Source organism: Ornithodoros turicata, chromosome 1 (assembly GCF_037126465.1).
Source record: "Ornithodoros turicata isolate Travis chromosome 1, ASM3712646v1, whole genome shotgun sequence".
Classification (NCBI taxonomy): domain Eukaryota; kingdom Metazoa; phylum Arthropoda; class Arachnida; order Ixodida; family Argasidae; genus Ornithodoros; species Ornithodoros turicata.
In genome coordinates, this window is record NC_088201.1 from 229184804 (window position 1) to 229203115 (window position 18312).

General features: G+C 48.0%; 1 protein-coding gene and 1 long non-coding RNA gene across 4 annotated transcripts in view; both read right to left on the bottom strand.

Annotated features, from left to right (window-relative positions):
* LOC135395795 (atlastin-2-like) overlaps window positions 1-18312 on the bottom strand; it is a 47280-nt gene that overhangs the window by 20024 nt on the left and 8944 nt on the right. Inside the window, exons 5-6 of the mRNA XM_064626890.1 lie at window positions 2698-2825; window positions 1811-1867 (exon numbers count right to left, since the gene is read on the bottom strand). Coding sequence (XP_064482960.1) covers window positions 1811-1867; window positions 2698-2825 — 185 coding nt within the window. The remainder of the gene's footprint in view (window positions 1-1810; window positions 1868-2697; window positions 2826-18312) is intronic.
* LOC135377133 (uncharacterized) lies at window positions 4745-5594 on the bottom strand. Of its 3 annotated transcripts, XR_010418052.1 has the most exons (5): window positions 5447-5594; window positions 5225-5308; window positions 4997-5026; window positions 4842-4921; window positions 4745-4780 (listed from the first exon to the last, which is right to left on the bottom strand). It is a non-coding gene; the product is annotated as an uncharacterized LOC135377133 (long non-coding RNA). The 3 variants fall into 3 exon arrangements; XR_010418051.1 differs by having other exon boundaries at window positions 4842-5026; XR_010418050.1 differs by lacking the exon at window positions 4745-4780 and having other exon boundaries at window positions 4832-5026.

Sequence of the window (18312 nt, forward strand, 5' to 3'; positions counted from 1 at the left end):
GCGTTCTACCAGTCGATGTTGTCTGCGACTTCTCACTTCTCCTTCCTTATTCTCCTTACGTTGCGAGCACCAACCGACTAGTGTGTGCTGTGGAGGCTGCTGCTTCTTCACTTTATGAAAACGGATTGTGCATATGCAAGTAAATCGTATCTCTGCTGGCCTATGTTTTTATGGGTTTCACACATTTCTCGAACCACAGTGAATGCGACGCACTTAACTATCCGCACTAAAAAACGGGACTTTTCCTTCCCAGGGACCACGGAGCTTAACCTGTGCCAATGTCGCACCCAACTATCGCCATCAGGGCTCCAACGGTCAATATATCCACACGTCCGGCCACTACACATGTAAGTCAGCGAATATAATATACGCAATATTTTGTTCTATCTGCCCAAATCTTCTATACATCGGAGAAACCGAGAAGAAACTACACGAAAGGTTCCGCGAACACCACCGCTTAATGCTTTTACAACAGTCTGATAACATTAGCAACCACCAAATAACTCTGATTTCCAAGCATTTTTCCAGTTCGACCCACTGTGCTGATAACGCCCGAGTTATCGTTCTTCGTTGCGGCTTCAACAATTCCAATTCCCGTAAACGGAAGAAAGCCGCCTTATCTACCACGTCAACTCGACTAGTCCCGGAAGCCTACATGAAATACTCATTTTAGGATTCTAGTTTTTCAGCACGTGTTGTAACATGCCTACCTCTTGCACGGATCTCGTGTTAGCCCCCTAACGGGCTAGGTGATATATACAACATGTTTCCCGACGTGCTCCACATTCCATCCATCTACTTTGAAGAAGAGCCTCCGCTCGAAGCGTCACCCCTGCTCCCCTCTTCGGTACACCAGTTGCCCCCCCCTTTTTTTTTCTCTCTCGCGACGATTCGAGCGCCCTCTGGGCGTACATTCATCTTGAGATTAGATCTTGGAGACCATCCTTGAGCCACGTCACACAAGAGAAAGATATTTCACCTGTTTCACGGCACACGTATCAGAGTACACTACAATCGTCGCGCGCGGACGCCAAATTATGGGGAGCGCTCTGTGGTGCGCGCGGCTTGTGAAACCAATTTTGTAAACCCGGGAAAAAACGAAACCACAAGCCGTAACAACCTCGAACCACTTCAGTAGCGTCTTGTTCGACCTGTACTACAGCTTCCTCATTGACATCTGAGAGCTAAAACCGACAATTAGAAAGTTAGAAAATTAATAACGGCTAATTAATTGACAAGGGGCGATATAAAATATATTTTTGAATAGACCACACAACTGCCAAGCACGTACAGTTGGTTCCATTTGTGTAAAGCGCTCCGTTTTTTGTTTAGCCCCTCGCTCTTTTTCGGTGGGACACTCTGTATGGTCAGAGCGCACATTGAGTCACCCCCCCCCCCCACACACACACGGAAGTGTTAAATCTGCCCTTACCCTCATTGGCTCGCACGTCAAAGTTCACATAGGTTACCGGACGACGCACCCGAAGACGAGCGATCGCGATGCTCCTAGCGTGATTCCAGCGATTATAAAATCGCTAGATTCGTGGCACTCATGTTCGGGTGGCAACGACCACGTGATCCAGAGCGGGCGCCGAATTATCAGTTTCCGAGCGCATGGTCGTGTTGCCGCGAAATTACCGCCCGAATTCGCCATAAGTGTCAAACGGCTCAAGATGCTTCATGGGTCCCTGCTATCTTGTTTTGGGTTCCCACGAAGCGCATAAGGGAAATATCACAATCAAAGTAGCGTCATAGGTAGTAGCCGTCCAGAACTGCCAAAATAATGAGACGGTATGGACGAGAGTCTTACCTCAAAATGCGTGCATGGTCCATCCAACTGTCCCCCTTTACAGGTTTCGAAATACTCCTAGAAAACAAGGTAACCGATGTCAAGTTGCATGTACCTGGAGCATGTCATTCGCAAACACCAAAAAAGAAGAACCTAAGGTTGTGTTTATCATGGTCATACGTTCGCATTGCGCCAGGGAACCAATGGGCGACGAACATAACCGCTTGCTTGAGCAGGTGCGTTCGTTTAAACGGTGTTCAGTATAGTTATGTCGAGGTCAGCTTCATTGACCGCGTTGCTAGTATACAGCGTGTCTGCTTGTGCCTTCTCTCATCATGGTGCGTTATACTGTACGTCTACATTTCGCCCAATTTTGCCACAGATGACGCGATTGAAAACATTTTCGCGAAAATGACCCTTTCTCCCTGGTTTCTCAAAAAACCGCTTTTTCCATACCGAGTCCCGCAACAAGAACACGAGCTGCTTGCCAGCAAATAACTTAACTGCCCTCCCCTCCGCCCTATTTTCCTCTCCCCCCAAAAATGCGCCGCCATCCTGAGCACATCAAGCGCTCGTCTGCCCCACCCCATACACTCCCTATCATAAAGCCATAAAATCATATCATAAAATCATATCATAAAGCATATATGCCAGGCGAGGACCTCTAATATTATTCCTTTTGTATGCACTGATTCACCCAGCACGCTTTTGTAAGTAATCCACAGGAAGACGTGCAGGGTACGGAATTTTTGACTCTCTATAGCGCCTCACCTAGTACACAGCTGTTACTTTGGGATAAACTAAAAAGAAATATAAGAAAATGCCCGATTAGCCCGAATTATACTGGACGCGTACGATCAATATGCGTGACACTAAAAGGCGTCGCCTGAAAATGCATGATAGCTCACCTGAAATATGCGAGGAAGATCTCTGCATTTCAGCGGCTTTCCATTAACTTCTTTCAGTACAAGTTTGTCGGGTGACACGAGAGACGAGATAAGATCGTTGAGATGTTCTTTGAATTCATCTGATAGACCTGAAATACATCAGTTGATTGTTACAACTGTCGTCCTAATCTAGCGCGCCTAAGATGACTGCGTACACTATGCAACTGCGGACTCCGACCCTCAAAAATACAAAGATGGCATAATGAATGTGGAATGCATAACATGACATGAAAACACATGGCAATAGCTGACGAAGCACAACCAACTGTTGCGAAGACAACATTGAGTTTTTGCGTATCATATGCTACGGCCTTTGCGTACGTAATGTTAGCGTGGTAGTTCTTTGCATGGAACTCAATAAATAGAAATTCGAGCGGAAGAGCGCGATGCCATGCTGTTTCTTGGAATAGCAGAAGTTATCCTTGCCCGGAGAAACCATGTACCCAGATACGGGTGTGACGAGTGTCTAGGAAAGAATGGCACGTGCGGAAAGCCTGCAGTATACCTACCACCCCAAGCAGCACAATGTACTGAAAGTCGAGTGCAATAGGGGTGGACGGTGTGTATCTTATCAATATTCTTTAGTTTTACGAGTCTGTTGAAGGCCTTCCAGCTACCCCCCCCCCCTATTGCACTGGACTTTCAATACATTGTGCTGCTTGGGTACCCCAGGCGAAAATTTTTTGAACTGGTACCAGTTGAACTGTGTTACCGAACAGGGACCAGTTCAACCGGCCCCAGATCAACTGGTACCGGTTGGGGCAACTGGTCCCTGTTCGATAACACAGTTCACCCAGTCCCAGTTGCAACCGGTCCCAGTTGAGACTGGGACGGGTTAGAAACCAGTTGGGCCGACTGGTACCAGTTGATCGAACTGGTCCCTGTTCGATAACACAGTTCGCCCAGTCCCAGTTGCAACTGGGACTGGGTGAGCTGTGTTATCGAACAGGGACCAGTTCGATCAACTGGTACCCGTTGGCCCAACTGGTTTCTGACCGGTCCCAGTCTCAACTGGATCCAGTTGGCCCAACTGGTTTCTAACCGGTCGCAGTCTCGACTGGAACTGGTTGCAAACCTCATTGTTCAGCTGGGACCGGTTGAAGTGGCTTCACTTAGAGCGGCCTGTTCGGACAGAGGTTAGCTTGTATGTAACCGGTGCCCCTTTGCAGAATCGCTGTTCCCAGAAACAGCAGATCCAAAGAACTGCAATGCAAAATTACATTTTATTTGTAGTCAAACATTACACATATTCTAATGTACATGTAGCGTAACTATAACATAATTAAATTATAGCAGTAGATGAACTACAGAGTTACATGGAATAGATAATACTTCATGGTTGATTGGTCCCTTGCTTGACTGCCTTGTGGACATCTTGAATCATTCAGCAAAGTATTTGAGATGTTTATAATAGTACACGATGGATCAATATTTTCCTTTGAGCCCCAGCAGCTAACGTTTCTGGAAAGTTGAAAAGGCACAAGTGAATATGCATGCAATTGCAACATGTAATTGTGGTGTGTGCCTGGACACCCAGGTGAAAAAATTCCCTAAGTGGATCCGCTTGCAAGTCGGTTATGGAACCAGGAATTGATTGCTAGCTTGGAATGTATTTCCAGCTAGGAATGAATTCCAGCTAGGAATTGCTTTCCAGCTGGAAACACGTTTCCATTTTCAAATGGATCCACTTTCAAGGCGGTTATGGAACCAGGAATCGATTCCGAGCTAGGAATCGATTCCGAGGTTCCTTCGGAACCCACTTGCAAGTAGTTTATTGAAGCCGAGCCAGGTTTCAGCATCAGTTTCTATTCTGAACTGCTGTTGCGGCTCTGCAGGAGAGCCAGCCTGTGCTGCTAGCCTGGAATATGTACAGAAGCCAGGAAGGAAGATGTGATATTTCCTCCTCTTTCTTTCCACAAAGCTGCTGCCAGTATGTGGCCTGTTCATTAGCCTTCTTTACTTCAGCAGCTGACACAATACATTCAGAGTCCGAAACGTCTGACTCAGAGAAGTCTTCGCTGTCGTGGTGTCTTTTTCTTCCCACCTAGATGCAAAATGAACAAACGTAAATATACCGTGAGCATATAAAATATGGACGAATTTACATCAGTTCTTGGTGCCCCATGGGCTTCGGCGGCGTTCTTTTTTGCATTCTGTAGACTGCACTGAACCGATTTTTTGGCATCTCAAAGAAATACATGTCACGAATTGGTACTAATAGACATCAATGCTACTTCACCTGAAGATGACTTAGACTCACCAACTGTCAGCAATCCTGTCCATCCCAAAGCTGCAACACAAGACAGAAACAATGAGTGAATAGGACTGCTGCTTTTTCACTTGTCGTCCGTGTCCTCTGTTACTGCTTCGAGATGAATAGTCAACTCCAAGTTCCCCACATTCCTACTTTAGTATCTACAATCCTATTTTGTGCACTTCACAACATTATACCCGCCTGATAGCCAGTAAAAAGTGCTTCTGTCCATACCCAATTGTGAGTGAACTGGGAATTCTGTGGGAACTGTGTAGCAGCTTTGCTGATTTTTGCCAGGCCCCCAGTATTCATGTATTTCTGCATGAGTATAAATAAAGACAACAACAACAATAATAATAACAATTCAGTTTCATTGAAAAAACCCGTAGAAAAACATGTTGCAAAAGTACACCTATGCCATGCATAAAATTGTGAATGTTTTGCTGCAACACTCACGCAGCGTTTCTCACTTCAGTCGCGCTGGCCCTTATTCCGCACGATTCATAGTATCTTGCAAGCGTCCTCCATTTTTATGACGAACTGCCAGCTAAAAGACAAGACACATAACAAAGTCAGTTACAAGCATGCGCAGGGGCTCTTGGAGTTCCCCCACTAGCTAGCGTGCACTTGCGCTATTTTAAATAACAGTATAAATATAACAGTGAGTAGATCTACACATTCAGATAAACGTGCATAAATATCAAATCATAAACTACTCACCACCGTATTGCAGTCACATGCGTCGCTCGTAGTTTTTCGTGATTTAGCTGGTGCAGAATTTGTAGAGACAAAGAAACTATGCAAAATGCAGCACTTGACTGTAGAGATTCAAAGACATTCACGTTTTTTGCCCGTCTTGAAGAGTTGAAAGACGGGAACTGCTACCACCCATCTACCGCTCGCGACATTTCAAAACACGTACTGATGCAGATGGCGCTCAGTCTGCTCCACTTGTCGACAACGAGGCCGTTAAAGTTTCGGTTTCAAACTAAAGTGAAAATTACGCCAAAGTTCGATTTCGGTACTCTGCGAGAATGTTTCTGGTATATTTACCGACAAAAAGTAACTCGGGCGAATTGCGGTAGGGCCATAAACAATTGATATATTATAGAATGTAAATGGAGATTATCATTTATGTTGCAAAAACGCCCGATGGACCCGGTGCACGTATCTGCTGTATGCACCTGAAAGGAATGCAGAGCGTTTTCAATTCACCCCGATGAAGGTTTGCAAATATTTCTAGGGCAGGTGTCAAAATTACAGTGGACCAGCAGGGATAAGTTCACTTGCCAGCGAAGTGGAATACAACATCCACTTCGCACTCTAGAACTAGATGGCAGGCACACCCAGTTAAACTGGAGCATGGGTTAAACCAGTTGGAAACCACTTGGCAGTCAAGTGGAACCAGATGGAAGCACATCCAGTTCAACTGGAGCCTGAATGATACCAGTTGGAAACCATTTGGCAGTCAAGTGGAACCAGATGGCAGGCAGATCCAGTTCAACTGGAGACTGGGTAAAGCCAGTTGGAAACCACTTGGCAATCAAGTGGAACCACTTCACTCTAAACCGGAAACAATTTGTTCCACTTTAAACCACTTTGGCATGCAAATGGATCCACTTCAGATTCCAGTTCAGATTTTCACCTGGGCAGTCACTCAATTTGAGCAGTCGTGGCCCCGGAAAGTACGCGAATCTCTCAACATTTCCGTTGTGCAGTAGTTGGACCTTTCAACTAAGAGATTCGCCGGCTTTCGGGGGCAATGAGTACTACTCTGCGCACCACGCTAGTTCGACAACATCCCTGGTGCGAACGATCTAAAACACGACAGTGAACGAAATAAAAGCAAAAACAAAAACATGAATGAAAACAGTTGCTGGTAACGTTAACATAAACCGGATGTTACTCGTAAAACCCTGCTGGAAATAAAGGGCATGATCTCAATGAATTCTCCCGCAGTTCCAATGAGATTCAATGTGAAATCAGATGACCAATTCATTCAATGTGCATAAGAGGAGTATTTCTCATTGAGGGAATTGGGAGTTTTGCAGGGAAGCGGCCTTCGCGACAACGTGTTCCACCATGTTGTGTGGCGAAGGCTGCGCACAGGGAATAAAGAACCAATTCAAGGAATTGGTCTAATGGGTATCAATGAGAAACGCTGACTTCCAATTGATTTGATGAGATACTCCACCAATACAAGGAATGCGAAGCCAATTGAATGAATTGGCCCAATGTGAACGAATGAGACACGATCATTCCCAACTGAAGGAATGAGATGCTACCTTTTCGGCGCCGTAGCACCTTTCCCCATCCGCGCTCCAAAATAGTTCGCGTGATTTCAAATGTTTTTGAATATTCCCTCAAAGGTACAGGATCCGTGGTATAACCTACTGTTGCGCCTAACGCTTGAAGCTATTGTGTTGCAATTCATGCAATATTGCACTGCACAGTAGTGGAAGCGTCCATCAGTCGCCAGCGGAATAGTCAGTCTCTTATGAATCGTCCAAGTGTGAGGATGGCGGTCGCGCATCTGCATCAATTCGCCCTTTATCTTTGTGATTTTTTTTCGTTTTAAGGTACGTAGTTGACGTGTAAGGCGTTCCTGTTCTTCGTATGCCCTTACCCCTGCAGGCATTATGAGCGCTGACGGAAAGATAGCAAGATGAAGACTGTTACCAACCGCGCTGTGTGAAAAGGTATGTAATATGCGTTGTTGCCTTCTGACATTATAGCGACGTCATTTGAAACGGTATTTGAAATATTATATGAAGTGTATCTGAAATGGTATTTCGTGCAGGTTGAGCCTGTACGAGGCGGCAGGCAAGGGAGTCTTTGTCGCGATGTGGCTATCACCACGACGTGGGAACACAGTCTCGCCTAAGTTGGAGATGCGTTAATTTTCGCTCAAGAATGGCAGGCTAGACAGTAAATCGTGAGGCGGCAGGTGTACAAGACGGTGAAGAACATGGTCGTCGAAGAACTCAGTGCTTTAAGAATTTTTTCCACCTGGCGTTGTGCGCTGTTCGTTGTTTGGACGTTGCGAGAACGAGCCTCCATGGATTACGGTGGTGTGTGTCGGTGATGAACGGTACGCCTTCAAAGACACGTAAGTGCTGAATTGAGTATTTGTTCCTGCTATTTATTGTTTCGTGTGGTTTCTCAGTTCCATGAATACTCACACATGTACAAGTCATTTGAAATAACTTTTCGTTTTTGTGTCTTGCTATTTGTCATATTTTCACATCTACTGTATTGTTATGTGAACAATAAATTTTCACGAAGAAACCACACAGAGTGTATTTCTTTTTGCAGCCACAACTTCTTTGATTCTTCAACGTAACTTTCATTAGGAGCAACGGTTTTGAATGTTACTACTCATAAAAAAAGTGCATTGGCAGGGAGAATATCAGGCTGACTTCAGTGGGAAATTCCTTAGTGCAGCACATTGGCTCAATGGGACGCAAGACTGACCTCGAATGAGTTTGCATGGGTGCTATTCAATGTGTCTCGAATTGGGCCCCATTGATTTCTACAGAGAATTTTCATTGAGACCAATTAAAACACCAGTTGTGTCCAATATAATATTTGTTCCAAATCATCTATTGGGAATTGGAATTTCAGGGTTTTTTTTAATGGTGTTTGTCTGAAAGACGTCCAATTGAATTCAATGAGTTTTTCGGGAAATCTTCAATGGGACCATTTCTAGCAGGGAACGGCATACACTTGCAGGTGCCACGAATGTGACGCAGAACAAAGAGAAGCGGTTGTAGTGGAAGTAATATTTCTAAATGGTGCACAAGGGAAAAGCACTTAAGCATATAGTACTCACGATATAAAGCGGTCTCCACAGTTGTAGTCGAGCTGTAATCCTACAACACCCACCCGCCCGGCCGCTGGCGCTCATTGTACTGTCGCACTGTCGTAACTTGCAGACAAACCCTTTAGATTATAAAACCAACGCCTATGTCGCACATCACGCGCTAAGAACATAACGGGCAAAAATCGCTGTACAAGCATGCTGTTAAGCAAGCGACCGTTGCACAGTAAACGCATGATTCATCGCGGGAGCAGGAACGCACACAATACAACTACAAGAGTTCCAAAATAACTTTCGTTACACTAACGAACTTTACCAAAATTGAAATATGATTATTTCTACTAATAAAGTTACTTTCTGAGCGTTTTTATAACTTCATCTTGTAATTTTCATATTAACCTGTCCTGGCACTGAAACCGAAACTTCCCCTAAATATGTAAACTGGTCCAGTTCGAATTGGCACCACCTCACTTCCAGTTGCTACCAGTCCAGCTTGAACTGGTACCAGTTCACTTTCCAGTTGCCACCATCCCAGCTTGAACTGGTTGCACACAGTGCCCACTTGCCACCAGCCCAGCTTAAACTGGTACCAGTTCACTTTCCAGTTGCCGCCAGCCCAGCTTGAACTGGTACCTGTTCACTTCCCAGTTGTTACCAGTCCAGTTTGAACTGGTACCACAAAGTGCCCAGTTGCCACCAGCCCAGCTTGAACTGGTACCAGTTTACTTTCCAGCTGCCACCAGTTTGGTACCAGTTGGTTCCAGTTGACCACCAGTTGGTGCGAAGTGGGAACGAGCTGGTACCAGTTTACTTCCCAGCTCAAATTTTCGCCTGGGACGTATATTCGAGTGCAATAGGGGTGGACGGTGTGTATCTTATCAATGTTCTTTAGTTTCACGAGTCTGTTGAAGGCCTTCCAGCTACCTCCCCCCCCCCCCCCTATTGCACTGGACTTTCAATACATTGTGCTGCTTGGGTACATATATACGACTTGATTGTTGGCTGACAAAAGCGAAATGATGCTGACAAGCTGGTGCATGACCGGAAAACTAAATCTGTACTCTTCGCCTCGGGTTCAGTTCGCAGTTGGTTGCCGTCCGAAGTTGATGCCTCTCGGATCTACCGAGTTGTTGTGAATGTTTCGATAGAAGCAGATAAAGAATTGCGTATGTGGATACCAAGTTCCCCACCACTCAGCATGCAGTTCCTTTAGGACTTAACTAAATGATTTAGGGCTGTCCTGGTATCGCCCTTCGTATGTCATTAACTTGAACACCACTAATGGGACTCCGAAGCTCTCGAGTGTAAGAATCACTAAGCGAACCAATCCTTCACCTGCCCCACGGCTTCCACAATGCATGCCTGTCCTGGCGGCACTTTGCGCGTCACTTGGAGGTTCAAAACTCAGTGTCCACTCGCCCGGCTGGAAGGTGGGAGAAGATGATTTGTACAGTTAAAACCATGGTTTAAAGGCCGTCCTAGGAAAGGGTAGCGAGGCATCCGGACAACAGCACTACACAGCATGCTGCAGACCTATGTGGCTGCTGAGCCTCACGAAACTTTGCCGGGCATGCGTTGACACTGCTTCACCAAGAATCCTATAGTGAGGCTTCCTTTATTCCAATGAAACAAGGGAAACGGTGCAGGCGAGCTGGCATAGATCCACGAAGAAGACCGAGAGACACGGACACAGAAGACGACACACGTCGTGTTCCGTGTCCGTGTCTCTCGGTCTTCTTCATGCTTCCTTTATCCCATATCAGCTTCAGCATTCCTCTGTATTTCTGAAGCAGGAAGCAGAACAGTTGACCGTACAGAGACGGGGCAAGTTCAAGAGCAACATATCGATAGATTCTGGAAACACTGCAAGAGGGAATACCTACGAGCTGAACTCTGCCCACGAAGGCACACCAGGTCGTCCCATTGGGTTCTACCGGGAGACCTGCTCATTGGACAAGGCTACTGGTATCTCTCGTTAACGTGGAAGACAGCAGTTAAGTGCGGTCTCCGTGCACCGGAGCGCGTGGCCGGATGCGAAAGTCCGGGTGCTCAGTGGCCGTGTGCGAAAGAGCATTGCGCAGACCTTCACGCTGATGATCAGCGACAGAAGCTGTCGGTCACCCATCCAGCGCAACGGCTCTACTTGCTGGAGGAGCACAATGACGAAAACGGAGTGGGCAGTGGAGAATATCGAGAAAAGTCGAAAGACGAAGGTGAAGGGGCAAACACGCACGGGCCGAAGGCACGGAGTTTGCGTTATACGTGGGGATTAAACGGTCAGGTGTGGTCCAGTCCAAACTGTCCCATTATTTTGTAGCAAGCACGAGTGGTTACCAGGCGGGGTTCCGCAGGACCCACGTATTCCACGAACGTTGTCATGAGATTCCGCCTTGCTTGCGGCTCGCCTTTCGTCAGCCGTGTCAGCCGGCCATGCCAGGCATTTCATCATTGTCAACGGGATTGGCGTCAATATTGCAGGACATTGGCAGGACATGTCCTGTGGCGGACGCTTAATATTAAGAGCAGATTCACAGCAATCGTGATCATCGGTTGACTAGAGCGACAACTCATATCGGCGATCCCTCCGCACCACGTAGGTCCCTTGATGTTTTTGCCTTGCGTTCCGAAACTATGGGGAGCACGTGGAACATAAGGGCTGGTCTTCCACCTACACATCGAGTCGAGCATATTTACTAAACCACAAGGCACATCTAAGGTGAAGAACGCTCATGAAGTTCAGTGAATCCGACTGAGCTCAAGCACTAGCTTGCGATAAACGAAAATAAGCCATCGTGAAACAAACCAATAAATAAATAAAATAAATAATTGTGCGATAGCTACTTTTTCTGATGCACTATTACACAGCAGCTTCTAAAAGCACACTCCTTGAAGTCGTTCTGGCATGGTCACGGGTTCCCTCCAATAACAAATTTTGAGAACTGTTGACAGTGAAACCCGCCTATAACGATATCTGCGGACAAAAGGGAGCGGAAACACCAATATTCAATTGGAAATAGTTGGTTTGCTTTGATTTCTTTTGGTTTCTGTTCTAGTACGCACAACGTCACATTCAACTGCTCCGACGTGGGCGACGTATGAGCAGGCAGCACGCCCTCTACGATAAAATTATTGAGAACGTCTACAACATGGAGCGCGACTACTCAAAAGTCTTCAAAGCAATCTTTGTAGCCTGCTGCGAGGAAAAGTTGGTTCGGCAAATGTAGTAATAAAAGAAGACATAATTTGTACCAGTTCACACGGAAAGTGTACTCTGTCCGTGGTATCTTGCATCACATCATTTGTTCATCGCTCCCACCGCTTCTAGGTAACATAGTCCATGTAACGTCGGCACTGTCACATTTTCACATGTTCTCTGGCACACTCACACATTGCACTGCACCTCTGTACACACAAATAATGCATCACCGAAATCAACCGCAGCTGCCAGAACCAGTGGCGTATCTAGAGCTACCTGCGCCCATGGCAACATGGTTAACATGATGTCCTTGGGGATGCGTTTTCGTGTGGTCCGCAGTAGGTTTCACACTACAACCTCTCTAATGGCGGGTGCTTTAGATCATTTATGAATGTGCCAGGTTGAGTGCCCGACCTGGCACAGTCACACCCGACCACATAATGCCACCCCTGTTCACCTGGCGCCCATGGCACCTGTCCACACCTGCCACACCCTAGATACGCCACTGGCCAGAACCAAGAATGTGCTCCTATTTTGCTCGGTACCCTGGGGCGACTTTACGTTACCTTGAGCTCATCGGAGTAATAAGCCGCGATTCCGTTTAGGTCACCAGTTCAGCACAAGTCAATCATATTGCAAGAAAACTTTGTAAGTATGAAAATCTTAATTAAAGCTAGATGATGTCAGTAATACAGTAATTTGTGTAACCTAAGCACAGTTTACGCAACACCGGGGTGCCACATTTCTCCACTGGGGTGACACCCCAGCAGCAAACACCCATGCTGAGAGATGGATAGAACAGCCGGTCACCCGTTTCTTATTTGATCTCCTCCTGATAGCTAGCTGGGGGCCACTGGATTCAATATGGCGCTCCCCTCGTCCGTACGTCCCAGTTTCGGAGGTTTGCTTCTAGCATGCTCCTTAAGATATCTATGGTGATGCGCGTAGTGCATACACGTAGTACATAGTGCTAATGCGACATAGTGCTAATATCGACGTAGTCTCTAGCAGTAAGAAAGGTATATTCGATTATTTTCTCTGTGCGTACGAGTATGGCTACGTTATGCACTTATGTGATATGGTGTCACTAATGTGACTGTAATTTTGGCCTAATTTTGCGGAGTGCGTTGGGAGTATGTTGCGTATGATAGGATGTCATGTATGTGAATTGAGTTCTTTATACTTATAACTATCAAGGAGGTGAACCCGAGACAGGGATGAAGAGACGATACAACAAATTTTTGAATGAATTTGTGTGTATGAATATGGTGTATGTATGTGTATACATGAATATATGTATCTGTATGAATATGTGAGTGAATGAATTTGTTGTGTCGTCTCTTCATCCCTGTCTTAGGTTCACCTCCTTGAACACGCACCAGCTTGTCAGCGTCCTGCCTCTTCTATCGAGGATTATAATTGTGATGTTTTTTTAATCATTATTACAGTCGACCCCTGTTTATCCAGACGGTGCCGTTCTCGACGAAATCGTCCGGATACCGGGGCATCCGGATAAATATAACGACCGAATAGAAACGTCCTACAGAGCAAGGTTTAATTAAAACACAGAAAGCCCGTCAATGACAGTTGTTTCATAGTAGTGTAGGCACTCAATTCCTGCAAACTTTTGCTGATTGTATAGACGTGAGCCACGTTGTTGCGCTGCTCGCAAAATGTCAGTGCAGTCCTTAATGCCGATCTCGCATGCTCAACGGTCACAACGGGGGCTTCTTCCTCAACGGGGCCTTCTTTCTCACTGGCGTCATCGGCACCGTCTTGCGGCACATCATCGGAGGCAACAGCAGAAATCACATCGTCATCAGTCATAGCTGCACACCTGTCATCAGCCTTATCAACGTCAACGTAGTCAGAAACCGCAGCATCATCTACACTCTTGAAAATCAGTTTCACCGCAAAGCACGCTTCTAGCCAACCATCATTCTGAATGACAACGTTATCGTCCCTGATTTGTTGAAAACATGGGGCGGAGCCTATTTTGTGACACTTATGCTGTTCATAATTGTCACAAGAAAGGCGTACGCCTCCCGTTTTCAGCAAATCAGGGAAGATAACGATATCATTCGAGATTATGGTTGGCTAGGAGCGTGCTTTGCGGTGAAGTTCATTTCTAAGACGCTAAGACAGACGCTTTCAGACGTATGTCGGCACAGTTCCCCTAGAAGTCGGCCCAGGACGCACATTTCCCCAGGGCGTCAGTCGTGACGTTGCCCACATACGTGAGGCCGACAACGGCAAGCCCTTTCACCATCACCACCATCATTTCTAAGAGTGTACGGCAGTCGCAGTGAGCAGCTGCATCAGGGATCGTAGCTCTGCTAGGGAATGTCTTCATCGGCCAAGGGGTCGCAAGCAGCAGGCGCTCCCAATATGCCGGTGTGATTCCAGCAATTCACAACGGTAGATTCTGAAACGGTTCTCCAGGCACGATGCGGATGGCGTCGAGAATAACCGCCTGTCATCTTCTTTCCTTGTTCGGCACGTTCGATGAAAAGAGAGACTAAGTACCTGGGGTGTGCCGACTTGAATGAGCGGATGATGCCCACGTCTAGCGGCTGGAGGTGACTGTCGTGTTCTTTGGTAGAAAACAAAGCTCTAAGTTGGTGAGCTCTAGTCCAGTTGCGTTGTGAGACGTGGCGTTATCCAAAACCAAAACATCGCGTCGGTTCCTGTGGCGAAGGTCACGTTCCAAGTCGTTGACTATCGTTTGGAATACACCAGTAGCCATCCACGCCTTTTTGTTGTGGTAGTAATCGCAGTACACAGAAGGATCAAACGTCTTGCCAGAACAGCGGGGACGTCCTGCGTCGTTGATGACGATTGGCTTTCGCTTGTCGGTGCCTGAAGCATTGCAGATCAAAGCGACGGTAATTCGTGCCTTCGACTTTTTCGTTCCTGGTTCAGCTTGGGTAGATAGCGTAGATGAAGGGCCCAACTTGTAAAACAGGCTGGTTCCGTCCATGTTGTACGTATCGTCGCGGTTGAAGTTCTGCAAGGTACGTCGCATCGCTGTTTTCCCCGCTTCCACAACAGCCTCGTCAACAGACGCAGCTTCTCCATGGGTGGTGTACTGGCGAATTTCGTGACGCTGCTTGAAGAGGACCCAGCCCCTGGAGAACTGGAACGCGTCTGGTGCACATATAAGAACAGAACGTGCTCACTGAAATTCCGCATACGTTAAAGGTTGTGATGGAAAGCGTGACGTGCAACGAAGCACCTGTTGAGTATCGAAAAAAAAAAGCGGAATGACTTACCAAGTCTAGCGCCGAAAATCTTGGCTTTCTCAATCAGCATCATGTCGTTAACCGGTGCCCCACGAGAACGAAGATCCCCGAACCATGTTAGAAGGGCTTCCTCCAGCTTTCCTTCAAGTCCAGAACGCCCCCGCACGGCGTTCACGTTTTCTTTGTCTGCGCTAAGCCATTTGTCCGAACGGCTGAGTATATCCAGCATCGTAGACTTCGGAATGTCGAGACCAAGTTGAGACTTTGCCCACTGTTGAATGTCCGGCAACTTCAGGTGAGGGTTGTCCTTCTCCCTCTTGCATATCACTGTCTTGCTGGCGAAGCTGATTCCTAGTCTTCGACGTTTCGGAGCACAGGGCGGGCGATCAGGCGACATCCCTCGGGTTGGAGTTTTCCCCCTCTAGAACCGGACAGTTGCTCGAGATATTTCCAAATGACTCGACCAGTCAACGTGACCGAACGCACACAAACAGAAAAGGGGGTCATCTTGCACAGTTGTGCCCCCTTCGGAGGAATGTAGGTCGCTGACGTGTGACGGGAATAACCCAAACACAGCGAAAAGGGTGACGAAGCCGGGTCAGCGTCTCCTATTACTCACGGTAGCCCGGATAACTGAAGCTGAATTACAAGAATTTTCTACTTTTGCTCCCTGGAATTCTTGTCCGAGTCCGAAAGCTGAAGTCCGGATAAACGAGAACAAAATACATGGAGGAAAATCTGTTCCCGTGCCTTTTGTCCGGATACCGCGGGATCCGGATAAATGAAGTCCGGATAAACGGGGGTCGACTGTATTATCATTTTTTTTTTAAGTGCGAGTTACACTACATTTTCGTTGCTGCACTGTTGTACTGAAGGGGCGAGCCTTGTAAAGCCACCTCCCCACCCTTTTGCTTACCCTTTTCCACAGTAGTGTGGATAAACTTGTTCTTATTCTTATTATTATTTACCCACATGTACGTATTTGCTTTGCGTGCTTCGACAAACAAGGTGTGTTGCTTCAAGCAACGGCTCGATTTCGTGGTCTCCGAAGCTCCATGGATCCAGTTCTCGACCTGGTCTCTACAGTCCAACATGCTCGTGCTCATCGGCGGATCGTAGTATGGGTTTTCCTGGACATCAAGCGCGCCTATGATACCGTGTCGTACGTTTGTGTGCCACACGCCTTGCGCCACGCTGTGCTCCACGTGTACCCGAAGGAAGCATTCTGAGCCCTACACTCTTTAATGTGCTAATGGCAGATCACAAATCGATAATTCCTCACAAGATAGCATCCTTTGTGTAAGCCGGTGACGTTGCCCTTTGGACAGTAGGTAAGTCACGACCAGCCATTCAGTGCCGTTTGCAGCTAGCCTTAAATAATGTGAATCTGTACCTTACCGGGCCTGGAATGGTGCCTGAAAAGTGCGTCGAGCTCTCTTTCACTCACAAGGCTATGACTAATTTCCCTTGTTGGGTAGGTGCAAAGAAGCTCGATCCTGTGCGTTCCCAACGCTTCCTTCGTGTGGTCCTGGACTGGAACCTGCGTTGGGCTCGCCACATTAAACACCTTGAAACCAAAGTCTAGCGATGGCTTCCTCCAATTCTACATCTTTCTGGCTTAGGACGGGGCTGTGATCAACGCTCCCTTCCAGCCGTTCACGCGGCTTTGGTTAGGGTGGCCGCGCTTTACAGCCTTCCAAACTTGCATAGGGGTTTCTACAACGTCGTTAAACACCCTTCGGACCCTGTTTGGCTGAAGCCTTCGTCACTGCCTTGGAGTTCCAAGACTTGCTGAAGCACGGCATGTCCTAGCTGAAGCTGGTGAACTCTCGGTGGATGTGTGGCGGCCCGTGTGTGATGACGGAGACGTGCCTCTGCTGCCACGCGCTACGGCGCTGGCACGGGAGTTCTACCGGCACCGTCCTAGCGTGAGGCCACGTCCACCTGCCGCTGGGACATTCCATTATCGCCGGTCAGGACTCACGTAGAGGAACACCACCTCCTCTACATTTGGAGACCCGAACAACGAACGCCATGTTCGGCATAATTCGGCCTAGCACCATCCCAAATTTCTGCAAGCCCACCTCCGAAGCCATCTCCGAAGGTACGGTGCATCGTTCTACCGAGGAACCGCTAGGCGACGACGTCAATTCACCGCGGCTCCACTCATCGCAACGCACTGCCGCGCAACACCATGGTTCTACCCAGCTCGCTCATCGACTCAGCTCGCATCGCCATGGTCTCTCACTATGCGTCACGTCGCCACATGCTTCGCGATGGCACTCCTCGGGCTTTCACCAGCGGCACCTTCACGGGCATCACGCTCCCATACCGGTCGCGGTACGCCGCTGCGGCTGCATGGCCCCATCCTCATCGTCATGCCAGTCCCAAGAACCCTGCCGGCCTTGCCTTCCCACCAGGCTTCGATACAGACTGCTGGCAGCCCATCCAGCCGCACGGAGGCCACCGAGTTCTACTCCCGGTCTCCCCGTGCTTCGCGATGGTCCTCCCCGGCACTCTCCTTGGCGACACTAAGAGCTCACCGCTCACGAACCGGTCGCGGTTCTGTCGCCCCATCCTGCATTACGTCCAGCCTACCTGCCTACTCTGCTCTCCACTTCGGCCCGCCCCTGGAACCCTCCCGGCCAGCTCTTGTCCGCATCGTTCATCCCGCCACTTCTGCCCACTCAGTACGAGACGCGAGACCAGCCGTCCCTGTTCCACGTGTCGCCAGTCTTCCTCCTCTTCATGTATCGACGCGGACCCCAACCGCTAGCTATACACCGCTCCGCGTCTGAGGGGGGGAGTGATGTGGCGGCCCGTGTGTGATGACGGAGACGTGCCTCTGCTGCCACGCGCTACGGCGCTGGCACGGGAGTTCTACCGGCACCGTCCTAGCGTGAGGCCACGTCCACCTGCCCGCTGGGACATTCCATTATTGCCGGTCAGGACTCACGTAGAGGAACACCACCTCCTCTACAGATGTCCCTCGTGAGCGTGAAACGGCTCGACACTTCCTACATTTGCGTGCGCACGTTCCCCGTCACCTCCTCCTCAGGAAAAT